This window comes from Mastigoproctus giganteus, chromosome 11 (genome assembly GCF_048544385.1).
Source record: "Mastigoproctus giganteus isolate SK-2022 chromosome 11, ASM4854438v1, whole genome shotgun sequence".
In the NCBI taxonomy this organism is placed as follows: Eukaryota; Metazoa; Arthropoda; class Arachnida; order Uropygi; family Thelyphonidae; genus Mastigoproctus; species Mastigoproctus giganteus.
Window position 1 is genome coordinate 64,575,452 of NC_143585.1, and position 13,528 is coordinate 64,588,979.

The 13,528-nt window shown below is 37.8% G+C and overlaps 1 protein-coding gene across 2 annotated transcripts in view; it reads right to left on the reverse strand.

Annotated features, from left to right (window-relative positions):
* Nucleotides 1-13,528, reverse strand: part of LOC150078070 (vascular endothelial growth factor receptor 1-like) — a 341,587-nt gene that overhangs the window by 128,739 nt on the left and 199,320 nt on the right. For both annotated transcript variants that reach the window (XM_090385266.1, XM_090385267.1), the window contains one exon: nucleotides 5,074-5,370. In XM_090385266.1, coding sequence (XP_090241392.1) covers nucleotides 5,074-5,370 — 297 coding nt within the window. The remainder of the gene's footprint in view (nucleotides 1-5,073; nucleotides 5,371-13,528) is intronic.

The window sequence follows — 13,528 nt, forward strand, 5'->3', positions numbered from 1 at the left end:
TCAGGCACTTCTTGATTTCCTTGTGCTCTAACTACTCAGCCTGCATCATCCCTAGGTATTTGTAGGTCTCTCCTTCTGTCATAGCTTCGATCTCTTTACCAGTCAGCAGCTGGTAGTTTCGGCCAACTAATTTTCCATGGTGCAGTGTGTGGGTCTTACATTTGTCTGGACCAAATTCCATCCTGATGTCCTTGCTGAATTCTTCAGTGATCCAGAGTAGTTGCTGAAGTTGCTTCTCGGTTGTCGCGTAGAGCTTGATGTCATCCATGTACATCAGGTGGGTGAGGGTGTACAGGTTCTTTCTTCCCTCTTTGAGGTTAAGCATGGTGGATAATGAGTTGAGTGCTAGACAGAACCACAGTGGACTCAGAGCATCTCCCTGAAAGATTCCTCTTCTAATGGGGATTTGCCAGGTTGTGATGTTCTCGACCTTAACGGTGGTACTCCATTTTGCCATTGTTGCTCCTAGGTAGTTTGTAACTTTCGGATTGACCTTGTAGATCTTCAGGGTCTCTATTAGCCAGCTATGAGGTATGGAGTCGAAGGCCTTGCGGTAATCGATGTAGGCCATGTATAGGTTGTGGTGCTTCTTGTAGGCTTGCTCCATAACTGCGGCATCTATGGTTAATTGCTCCTTGTATCCTTTGCTCCTCCGTTTGCATCCTTTCTGCTGTTCGGCCATTATGTTCTAACTATCTAAGTGATCTGATATATTCTTGGTTATGCAGCTGGTCAGGATCTTGTACATCATTGGGAAGCAGGTGATTGGCCTGTATTTTGCGGGGTTTCTTGTACCTTCGTCTTTAGGCTTCAGATATGTGACTCCTTCTGTGAGAAACTTCGGAATTGTCTCCGGGTGCCTTATCATTCGAGTGAACTGCTCTGCTTGTGTGCAGGTGAGCTTCTTGTACCAATAGTTGTGGATGTTATCAATTCCTGGGGTTTGCCAGTTGTGGGTGTTCCTGATCGACTGTTTTACTTCTTCTTCTCAAATCTCCCACTCTCTCATCTCTTGTATGTCCTTGGTTTTCTTCTGTTCTACTTCTATCCAGGGTGCTCTGCTGTTATGTCTTACCTCACAACTCCAGATATTTTCCCAGAACTCCTCGATCGTCTTCTTCTCGGGTGGTCCATTTCCTGCTTTCTCATCTTCACCCAGTTTCCTGTAGAAAGCTCTTTGGTCCTCATCGATGATTTGATTGTTTATTTTCCTTTTGGAGCTCTCTTTGTATCTGCATAGTCTCTTGCTGAGTGCGAGGAGGTTCTGTTTCAGTGTGTCAAAGTATTTTTCTATTCTCTGATTTCTGGTCTCATGTTTGCTGTGGACACTGTCTCTCTTGAGGATGCCCTTCGCCTTTCCAATCAATTTCTTACTTCTATTACCTTGTTGGTACTGGGTCAACTGACCTATCTTGACTCTTAATTCTTCTATCTTCTGCTGAAGTCTTCTTTCCCAAGCTGGAGATTCCTTCTGTTTTCAGTTCTTCTGCTGCTGGTCTCTTGTTTCTTTTCTATTAATCCTAGTAGCTGCTATGGCAGCACAGTATACATCTGTGTGGATAGCCTCCAGCTTTGCACCATTGTTGTCAAGGTAATGTGGCATTATTTGCCGATTGAGGTGGTCTGTTACTCTCCACAGAATTTTATTTGGCCTCTGCTTAGGTATCACGTGGGTTCTTGTGGGGTCCATTCCTTCAAATTCTGTTAGGGCATTCTTCCACTCTTCTTCTATTCTGGATATCATGACTTCGTCTCTTTCAACTTCAGCTACATTTGCATTTCTTCTTGCTGTTCCTCCTCTTGTTTCATGGTATGCTGTTCCTCCTCTAGTTCCATATTGACCATATTCTTTGTGCTTTGTAGTTGATCGCTAACATCCTGCTTGATTTTTTCCAAGATGGCAGGAGCTATTAGGTTCTTTGTGACGATGGTCTTTCTTTGATCTGCTCTTCGCTGTTCGGTGACCTGAATATCTGGGTAACATTCCAACCACTTTGTATATAGCCGCGACATGTACATTGTCATATTGGTCTCAAGCCTGGTTATTTCATAGTATGCTCGCATGATGTATGTATTCATTTCAATGCTCCATTTCATGTGTTGGCGTTTTCTTCCTTCCTGGGTGGTCACTAGTGCAGTTGCGTAGGAAGCACTTCCAGTTGGTGGGGCTGGATGGTCTTGCCCTTCTTTTGTGGTAGCCTTACAGGGGGACAGTGCCACTTGCTCTACTGTCTTGCTCGGGAGACAGTCTCCATCTTTTTGAACTGACCCCTCTGCCTAAGGCCTGAACGTGAGTGACTTTATCCTGCACCACACTCGATGCAGTATGAATAATATTTCTCTGCGACATCATCCATCTATGTAGGTGGACTTGTTTAGCTTCGGCTTATGTACAGTGGTTTATTTTATTTAATTATTTTAGTTCTACTGAGTGACATCAGATGGCGCCACTATCTGCCTCAGCTCTCGCCCCGACCTTGGGAAAGGTAAGTCCAGTGGGGTAACTTTCGCGATGTTTTTTTTTAATTTTTTTTTTATTCTCATTTAATAATATTATTATTATATTGGTCTCCCAGCGTAGAGCCACTTTCGCTTCCACCAAGGCGGGATTCGAACCCGTGTCCATCAGGCTGGTAGTCCAGTGTTTTAACCACTGGAATATTATTATTATTATTAGCCATATGGTGCAAGAAAGCTTGAGGCTTATGCTGCACCAGCCAAAACAAAATTCCCAAGTTACCCTGAAAGAGAGAGAGAGAGAGAGAGAGAGAGAGAGAGAGAGAGAGAGAGAGAAGAATGATGATATCCAGCTCAGGACCCTGGGTGTGCCAAGCCCATACTCACCAGATGTGAGCCCCTGGGGTTAATAGCAAATTTAAAACAAATTACAGCCAGTTAGATAGATTTAAAAATAGTACTGGTATTGTGAAGAAAGCGTTGCAGTGTCTGATACTGACTCTGAAAATTAGAGACAAGAAGTGCTACCATAGTTCACACAAAATCCTGATCCAAATGACATTTTCAATGCTGATGAAATATTTCTTCTTCTTCTGCTTTTTGTTATTTTTAATGCTTACTAGATAAAACACTAGCTTTAAAGTGAATAGTGGCAGAGCATGAAAGAAGCAAAGATCATGTGACCATGCTTTTAGGTGCAAACAGTGATGCCACAAAAAAAATTAAAACTACTGATAACAGAAAATAAAAAAATCAAGATGTCTTATAGGTGTGAAGTTGCATCTTATCATCTATGAAAATAACACAAACTCAAGGATGACCAGCTCAATATATGAAAGTTGGTAACACACATTGGCTGGAAGTTTTATGATGAGCTAAATTCAGTTATTTGTCAACAACTATCCTCATGATCATCATATAATTTTAATGAATGGAGTGGGAGTATCTAAAGACACTACCACCAAAAATTATATATAAATTACTGCCATTAGACCAGGGATTTTAAAAAATCTAAAGTAACACTATTGAATCAGCACATCAATCAAATTTTTAAGAATAACTGACAAATGGAAATACTGCATATAATATAACATTTCTTGACTGTGTTATGAAATCATTCCATTCTCTAGACAGAGAATGGAATGATATTACCTGCCAAACAATTTCATATCTGTTTTTAGAAAGACTGGACTATTTCACAGAGAGGAGGAGAAGAAAGCAGAAGAATGGGAATACAATTATGAAATCCTAAAACTTTTTGAAATCCCAAAACTTCAAAATTCTTTTTTTTAAACAGTCTAAGTTTAAAACAAAAGTTTTGAAGCCAGTTTCAATGAATACATGAGTATAGATTGTAATATGATAGAAACCTATCTCCCATATGATGCTGATATCATAAAAAGTATAAAAATGAGAGTAGTTATTAATTCTGATCAGTTAAAAGACAAATGAAGACAAAGGTGAAATTAATTTATCCCCAGTATGAGGGGAAATTAAGCTGTGATATATTTTAATTAGTGATGATATATTACACTCCTCACATAAAAAAATTTTTGTTCTGCACAGCAAAGAAATAATGCCACACAATTAGAAAAATAGAATTTTAACTGAATTACAGTATATAGTAGATAAAATACTCATACATAGGTAACTGATATCTGAATATGATGTGTATGTGGTATGTCAAGTTTTACTGCAGTTTTAAAGGTTCTGAATATTACTAAAAATAATATTAAATTTATTCAAATATCTGTAAAATGTATTGATTGCTTTGGCTATAACAGATTTTTAATATATAATAAATACATTAAACTTGTCCATTTACAATATACATTAATTCTACTTCTATAAGTCAAATTTTTCTTGTCTTCCCTTGAATTATAGTTTGAATTATATAAGTTAAATTAAATGTGTACATATATTATTACAATTTTTCCTACCTGAACTATTCTTAGGACTTTCAAGTAATAAAACTGGAATTTAATAGAATGAAATACAATTAACAAACATGATCAAAATAAGCAGTGTTACTGTACTTTCTCATACCAAATCCAGTAGTTTATAACTGTTATTGCTGTTGTCTTCATATAAAAGCCCCTTCTTCATTTCATATTTTCCCCACATATCTCTTAGAAAATGTTGACAGTTTGCAACATCAAATTTCTTGTAAACAATAAATTTTAATAAAAAAATTACTCAAAAGATAAAATTATAAATTGCTTTTTTAGACAAAAAACTTGTACCAAAGTAAGAACTGCACAGTACAATTACTACTGACACATTATCCAATAATTATACAGAAAGCACAACTGGTGTCAGTAGCAGGGTGGGATTAAATCCAAGGTCACTATATAGCACCAATGGAAGTGAAAGTTTTTAAAATCGAAAAAAAAAAAAAAAAAACCTGGGTTTTGATTGAAAAATGGTGGCAAACCATAATGTAGACGCTATATTCAAAATTGTAAAATACCTTTAACTATTCAGAGCAACCAATAACAAGTCTGCATAAAATTTTTAAGTTAATTGAACAGATTTGTAACCAGCTGCTTACTGCAAAGTATTCACTTAAGAATAACTTTTCCATTTTTAAAATTATAGACAGCTAGACCTTCTTACCTATTAATACATCCAAAGTAGCATTGCCAGTTTCTTCTCCTCCTCTATTTTTTGCTATACATTGATAAAATCCTGAATCCTTTTTAACTATTCGTCTAATAGTCAGTCTCTGTTGTTCTTCAGTTAATTCTACACCAGGTAAGCTACTCACATTAAATGATTTATAATCTTTGAACCAAGATATATTAGGAGTTGGGGTTCCAGTAATATAACAAAAAAAACTCTGCTGTGTTGCTACTTTAGCTATAATCATACTACCATTCATATTGGTCCTGTATAGTATGGGTTTTATTATTTCTGCAAATGAATAACAAATTTTATTACTTTTAATTACAGAAATATTCCAACAAAATCAGAAATTCAGAAAGAGATAAACAGTTGACAAAGAATAACAATTTACAGAACAATAATAAAGATTACTGCTATACAAGATGTTTGTTTTTTTATCACATAATGGAGAGGAAAAATTCTAGCAGAATTAACAGAACACTATGCTGACTATGTCAATTTATTTGTTTCAATTGGTCGGGATGCTTATTCACTGAATGAACCTGTTAGTCAATCGGTATGGCACAGTAGTAAATGTAAATCAAAGAATATGACATTTAATGGAATGCCAATGAAATAGTAAAATTATTTATTTTGTATGTGAAATTCCTTCTTATTTTGTTTTCAACCAATATTTTTTGCTGATTTTATCTGGCACATATCAGGGAATAGCCTGTTCCCCCCATAAAATGTTGAATAAAAATGGGAGAAGTGAATAATTTTAACTTTTTCAATGTTTTTTTTTTTTAACAAGGACATATAGGAGATATAATCTATTTAGGCAACTGACTAAAAATAACAAAATGTTTGATTTTTAATCAAGTACACAGAAATATATCCTATCCTTCTTTTCACAGGGTGCTGGCTAAGGATTGGAGAAGTGAATGCTTTGTGTTGGGGGGGGGGAGACAAATGAGTCCACAGACAAATTTATTTAATGAAACTCACAATCAAAACTAAATGCAGTAAAACCATCTATTCACAGTAAGTAATTAGCAGGTTTATTCAGAAAATAAATGCATACCAAAAAAAACACATGTAATCAGCATAGAATTCCGTTTCTTCTGCTAGGATTTGACCAATAACAGCTGATGAAATGCCATGCAATGATATATAGACATAGATGTTTCCCCATTAAACAAAGCACAATTTCTCATACAGTGAGTCTCACCATCGATATTCAGTACTTTTGAGGTTAAATTTAACAGCTTGCAAAAAAAGCATAAAAAAAAAAAAAGTCACATTTTTTTTTTTTCTTTGTAGAAATTTTCAATAAAACGTGTACCACAGCAATGGTAAACTTTTTCTTTCACAGAATAGGTACAAATACAACAAACTGATGGTGAATGGGAAGCATCTACATCCATTTACTAACATATTATGCCTTGTGCATTTAGTCTCCAAAATATTATCATTATGTTCACCATTTGGCATCTCTCATATTGCAGAATTAACTTTGCAACCGTGACGGCATGTCTGAATTATCAGGGTAACTGCCTGCCCACCAATAACAGTAGCCTCCTCTACTAGAGAAGCGTTATTTATTTGAAGAAATGCAATACCTGGTATCTCGTTGTGAAGCAAATTCCTTCTATGGATAAAGGGATGGTTGAGTGGGGGAAGACAGAGAGTGGTAATCAATGGACACTGCTCATCATGGACTAATGTTATTAGTGAAGTCCCTCAGGATTCAGCGTTGAGTCCATTGTTGTTTTCTGTATTTATAAATGATATTGATGATGGTATATCAGGCTTAATGTCCAAGTTTGCAGATGATACGAAGGTTGGCAGGGTTGTTAATGACACTAATGAGAGTACACTGCTGCAACAGGATCTAGAAAAGTTCAGCAGATGGGCTGAGAGGTGGCAAATGAAGTTTAACACTGACAAATGTAAAGTACTACATATGGGAAGCAGTAATCCCACAGTAACATATCAATTCTGTGGTACCACATTGACAGTGGTAGAGAATAAAAAGGACCTGGTGGTAATTGTGCAGGCAGATATGAAGTTTTCTGAGCAGTGCAGACAGTCTGCAAGAGTAGCTCATGGTGTCTTGTCAATGATATACAGGAATTTTTCTAGCAGGGATAAGGAGGTAATTATCCCCTTGTATAAAGCAATGGTCAGACCACATCTTGAGTACTGTATACAGATTTGGAGGCCTCATTTTAAGAAGGATGTAAAGCTGTTGGAACGAGTACAGAGAAGGGCAAGAAGATTAGTGAATGGAACAAAGGATTGCACTTATGAAGAAAGGCTTAAGTTTTGTAAATTACAGTGTCTGGAGACTAGGCACTTGCGAGGTGATCTAATTGAGGTGTATAAAGCCTTGAATGGTTTGAGCATGCTCAACGTGGATGGGATTCTTCCTCTTGCTCAGAATAATCACCTGAGATAGCTTAAATAGATTCAAGGCAGAACTTGACAAACATTTAGAGCAAGTGGATGGGTGAAATAAGGGTTTTTTTTTTTTTTTTTGGCTGATGCCCGTTGCTAATGCTAAAGTATTTCAAGTATGTTATCGTGAGCTTATTTACATATTGTGTGGACCTGAAAAATATGAGTTCTTTATAAGTAAAGTATTTCTATTCAGAGTTGTTAGAACATCATCTAATGGTCGAACCATTGAATTGAAATTTTGTGTACGTATAATTCTTACACTAAAGAGACTAGCTGAAAAACAAAAAAATAGTTAATACATATCCCTAACATGGACAGATATGACAGTGTTGTCTTGAGAAGGTAAAAAGGTATTGCTGATAGGTTATCACTGATGTGTTCAATGTGTGTGTTCGTGTGTGTGTGTGTGTGTGTGTGTGTGTGTGTGTGTGTGTGTGTGTGTGTGTGTGTGTGTGTGTGTGCGCGCGCGCATTAGTAATCATGATGTGTTCCATGCAAGTCACAATGCTTTCAATGGTCAGCGGTAACATGTTGGAGTGATGGCAATGGGAAGTGATGTTAATCTGCAGGTCAGTGAGATCATATCACAACACACTACTTACTACTCTTTAGGTCAGGTGAATGGGGTGGCCAGATCAAAATGATATGCTCTCAGAAAGAATCTTGCATAGATTAAACAATGTATGGTGGTAATGCATCCTGCATTAAAATTGTGATTTTACAGCATCCCCATTGTTGAAGTGCAGGAATTAACATTAGCTTTAGTAGAGGAATATGATGCAAGAAAGCAAGCTTATACAGCAACAGCAAAAAAAAAAAAAAAAACCCTACCCATTTCACCTATCTATTCGATCCAAATGCTTGTCTAGTTCTGCCTTGAATTTATTTAAACTATCAACTTCCCCAATAACAGATGGAAGTTTGTTCCAGTAATCAACTACCCACTGGCTAAAGGCAAATTTCCACACATCTATTCGACAACTGTCTTTTCTCAGTTTGGATCTATGTCCCTTCAGCTTTGCAATCTGAGCAAAAGGAAGAATCCCATCAGCATTGAGCCTGCTCGATCCATTCAAGGCCTTATACACCTCAATCAGATTGCCTCGCAGGTGCCTACTCTCCAGATTCTGCAATTTGCAGAACTTAAGCCTTTCTTTGTAAGAGCACACCTTTGTTCCCCCTCAACAGTCCTGTTGCCATTCTCTGTACTCGTTCTAGCAACTCTACATCCTTCCCAAAATGAGGCATTCAGACTGTACGCAATACTCAAGGTGTGTCCTGACCATTTCCTTATACAAGGGGATAATTACCTCATTATCCCTGCTTGAAAAATTCCTGTATATCATTAACAACACCCCATGACCTGCTCTTGTAGCCTGTCTGCACTGCTCAGAAAACTTCATATCTGACTGCACAATTACCCCCAGGTCTCTTTCATTCTCTACTATCCTGAGTGCAACACCACCCAGTTGGTACATTTCTCTGAGGGTTACTGCTACCCATATGCAGCACTTTGCATTTGTCAATGCTAAACTTCAGTTGCCACTTCCCAGCCCATCTACCCAACTTCTCCAAGTCCTGTTGCAGCAGCATACTGTCATTACTGTTAATAACAAACCTGCCAACCTTTGTATCATCTGCAAACTTTGACATTAAACTTGATTTACCTTATATTTTTGTATATTTACCAATATCGCTGATAAATATACAAAACAACAATGGGCCCAATACTGAACTCTGGGGAACACCACTAATAACATTAATCCATGAAGAGCAGTGTCAATGATTACCACTCTGTCTTCTCCCACTCAACCATCCTTTTATCCATTGTAGCAAGGAACTTGCCCTTAATGCCATACTGCTCCAATTTGTACAGTAGTCTTCCATGTGCAATAGTACCAAAAGTTTCCCTGAAATCCAAGTATATTATATCAAAATTATTTTTTGCATCCAGTTCCTTTGTGACTACATTATAGTATCCAATTAAATTGGTCAGACAAGACTTCCCCTTAACAAACTTCCCCAATTCACAAAGGAGGATCAAAGGCTGACACAAGTAATTATAGACCTGTGAGTTTAACTTCTGTTCCAGGAAAATTAATGGAGGCACTGGTTAAAGAAGCACTGCAGGATCATCTAGACAAGACATCAGTTATAGCTCAGACACAGTATGGTTTTGTTAAGGGAAAGTCTTGCCTGACCAATTTGATTGGATGCTATGATGCAGTCACAAAAGAACTGGATGCAGGGAATAACTTTGATATTATATATTTGGATCTTAGAAAGGCTTTTGATACTGTTGCACATGGAAGACTGCTGCACAAATTGGAGCAGTGTGGCATTGGAGGCAAATTGCTGCTATGGATAAAGGGATGGTTGAGGGGGAGAAGACAGAGAGTAGTAATCAATGGACACTGCTCATCGTGGACTAATGTTATTAGTGGAGTCCCTCAGGGTTCAGTGTTGGGTCCATTATTGTTTTCTGTATTTATAAATGATATTGATGATGGTATATCAAGCTTAATGTCCAAGTTTGCAGACGATACAAAGGTTGGCAGGGTTGTTAAGGACACTAGTGACAGTACACTAGATCTAGCAACAGGATCTAGAAAAGTTGAGCAGATGGGCTGAGAGGTGGCAAATAAAGTTTAACATTGACAAATGTAAAGTACTACATATGGGAAACAGCAACCCCAGAGCAACGTATGAACTCTGTGGTACTACACTGACAGTGGTAGAGAATGAAAAGGACCTGGGGGTAATTGTGCAGGCAGATATGAAATTCTCTGAGCAGTGCAGACGGGCTGCAAGAGTAGCTCATGGTGTCTTGTCAATGATATACAGGAATTTTTCTAGCAGGGATAAGGAGGTGATTATTCCCTTATATAAGGCAATGGTCAGGCCACATCTTGAGTACTGTATACAGGTCTGGAGGCACCATTTCGAAAAGGATGTAGAGCTGCTGGAACGAGTACAGAGAAGGGCAACAAGATTAGTGAATGGAACAAAGGGTTGCTATTATGAAGAAAGGCTAAAGTTTTGCAAATTACAGTGTCTGGAGACTAGGCACCAGCGAGGTGATCTGATAGAGGTGTATAAAGCTTTGAATGGTTTGAGCATGCTTAATGCCAATGGGATTCTTCCTTTTGCTCAGAATAATCACCTGAGAGGGCATAATTCAAATTGAGGAAAGACAGATGTAGGATAGATGTGCAGAAATTTTCCTTTAGCCAGCAGGTAGTTGGTTGGTGGAACAGACTTCCATCCCTTGTTGTGGAAGTTGATAGCCTAAATAAATTTAAGGCTCAGCTGGACAGGTATTTTGAACGAATGGATGGGTGAAATGGGAGTGTTTTTTTTTTTTTTTGGCTGATGCTGCATAAGCTTGCTTTTTTGCATCATATGCCTCTACTAATGCTAATGCTAAAACCCATGCTGTATCTGAATTATTACTGCAGTCCTGTCTAGATGATCCGGCAGTGAGTCCATTATTTTCCCTGGAACAGAAGTTAAACTAACAGGTCTGTAATTACTCGTGTTGCCCTTTGATCCTTTTTGTGAATTGGAGATACATATGCACATTTCCAGTCCGTGGGGACTTTCCCTGAGTCCCAGGATGCTCTCATAATTATGGCTAAGAGTTTGCTACATCCTTTGCCACTTCTAATAACAAATGAAGTTTTCCAGAATGATCTGCAATAAAGCAGATGAGAGGCCCTCCAATCTGAATATCTTCAAAGAAGAATGGTCCAATGAAATAGGAAGAAATGAAGTCACACCAGATTGTTTCTTTTAGGAAGTGTAACAGACCATATCTTTGGGTATCAAAAAACTCCAAGTTAGCAGCATCTGTGCATTTTATAATGTGCAAGTGTGGCAGTTATATTTACACTCCCATTTAAAGCAAGGAGAAGCTAGTCTCCCACAGGATGTTCCATTGCCACTGCTCATTCACTTGCATGCACATCAGAATATGAAAGTAAATATCTTTCTAATCTCTACTTCATCTGCTTTAAGTTCTTCCAATATGTGAATCTTGTGTGAGTAAATTTCTTTCTTTCCTTCTTTCTATAAACATCTAAACATCTTTCTATAAACATACTATGAAAGCAGACATGTTCAACTGCCATATATTTGGAGCTAAAACTAATGTTCCAGTGCTAAGTCTGCCCTGGCAGTTGCAATTTCCTCCATATGTGCTTCTAATAGTAGCACTGCTGCTGCTGCACTGCCCTTGTTTACCTAAAACAGTATCACTAGAAGTTTATGATCTCGTAAAGAGAAAGAATTATTTGTTTACTACTGTTGTGAGTCTCTTCCAGGTCCTTAACCTAGCTGCAAAACTGCAATATGAAAACATATTGGTGACAGCACTATCTCTGCCCTGGAAAGAGACAGTGAACTATCTACTTTTTGTGCCATTCGCTTCCCAGTGTCCTGGACATAAGTACACTAAACTGAATTTCAATCTGACCATTAGATCGTATCCATACAGCTCTGAATAGGGATACTTTAATTATAAAGGCACTGCAGTATCTAATAATGTATACTAGAGCCAGCCAAAAGATGGCCCGTGCATGGCATGGTTTTTCTGCTATTGGGAGACTCTTACAATTTTTTATTTATTTACATTTTTTTCAGACATTTAGTTTCTGCTGGATGTTGAATTGAAACTAAAGTCTAAACATGAAATATATACAAGTATATTCCATGGAAAGTCTTGACTTTTTATGCTAGTCTTGTCAGTATTCTAGTAAATAATTAATCACAGCCATCCAGACAAATAATAACAAGAATCACCGCATAAAGAATCCCACAGTTAAGATGTAATAATTGTTACACCCATTATAATACAGTTGTTGCTGATGAAGGATTTAATGCACATCAGCAACTTAGATCACATTGTGCCAATGTGTGTTATGTCTACACATTGTGTGTGTGTTCACGGGCAGATTTGTCTGTTGTGATGGCTGGAAAATACAGAATAACTCATGGGAAGAAAACTCTATTCCTCCACCTGAAGTCAGACTCACTACAACCTTGATTGAAGAGGACTTTAGAAATTCTTCCAGTCACAGATGGGAATCAAACTCAGACTTGTCCAAATGAGTGACAAGTAGTAAAACTACTATACTATCATAAAGTAACAATAGTCTTCTCTCATGGGGAAGCATTAATTACTTATTCAAAGTATAACTGTATAGGCACTCATTATGAAGGTATACACAATACGAGATGCAATGAAAAGATGCCACTATAATAACTTCAGTCAATTTATTGCATATAGAGAGAGGCGCCTCCGTAGCCAGGTGGGAAGGAGCAGCAGTGCGTAGCACACGCTTCTTGATTAGACCGGGGTTCGAGCCCGTCACCACCAAATACGGAGGATGCGGAAAGGTCAAGGGAATGACCACCGCATATTCCCGGAGCAATATGGCCTTAGTTGCTAATGCTCCTAAAAACCAAACAACAACAACAACAGCATATAGACATGATGTATTTGTACTAACTTATACGTTAAAATTTTCCCACAGTCTTAGGCTTTAGTCCTGAACTTTTATTAAATATCAAACTGCTAAACACCATCTACATCTCTCATATTGTGGAATTATTTTCACTTTACTTATTGTTACTTATTTGGTTTTTTTAGGAGCATTAGCAACTAAGGCCATATTGCTCCGGGATATGCGGTGGTCATTCCCTGACCTTTCCACATCCTCTGTATTTGGTGGTGACGGGCTCAAACCCCGGTCTAATCAAGAAGCATGTGCTATGCACTGCTGCTCCTTCCCACCTGGCTATGGAGGCGCCAATTATTTTCACAACTGGGTTGTTAACTGTTATACTATCAGGTACCTACATACCCACTGAAGAAGGGCCAAATAGCCCTGAAATGACCATCTAGGTGGTGATATCCACTGAGAATAAGTAACAATAGTTTCCTCTAATGAGGAAGTATTACTTATTTTCACAATATGAGATGTAATGAAATGATTCCATTATA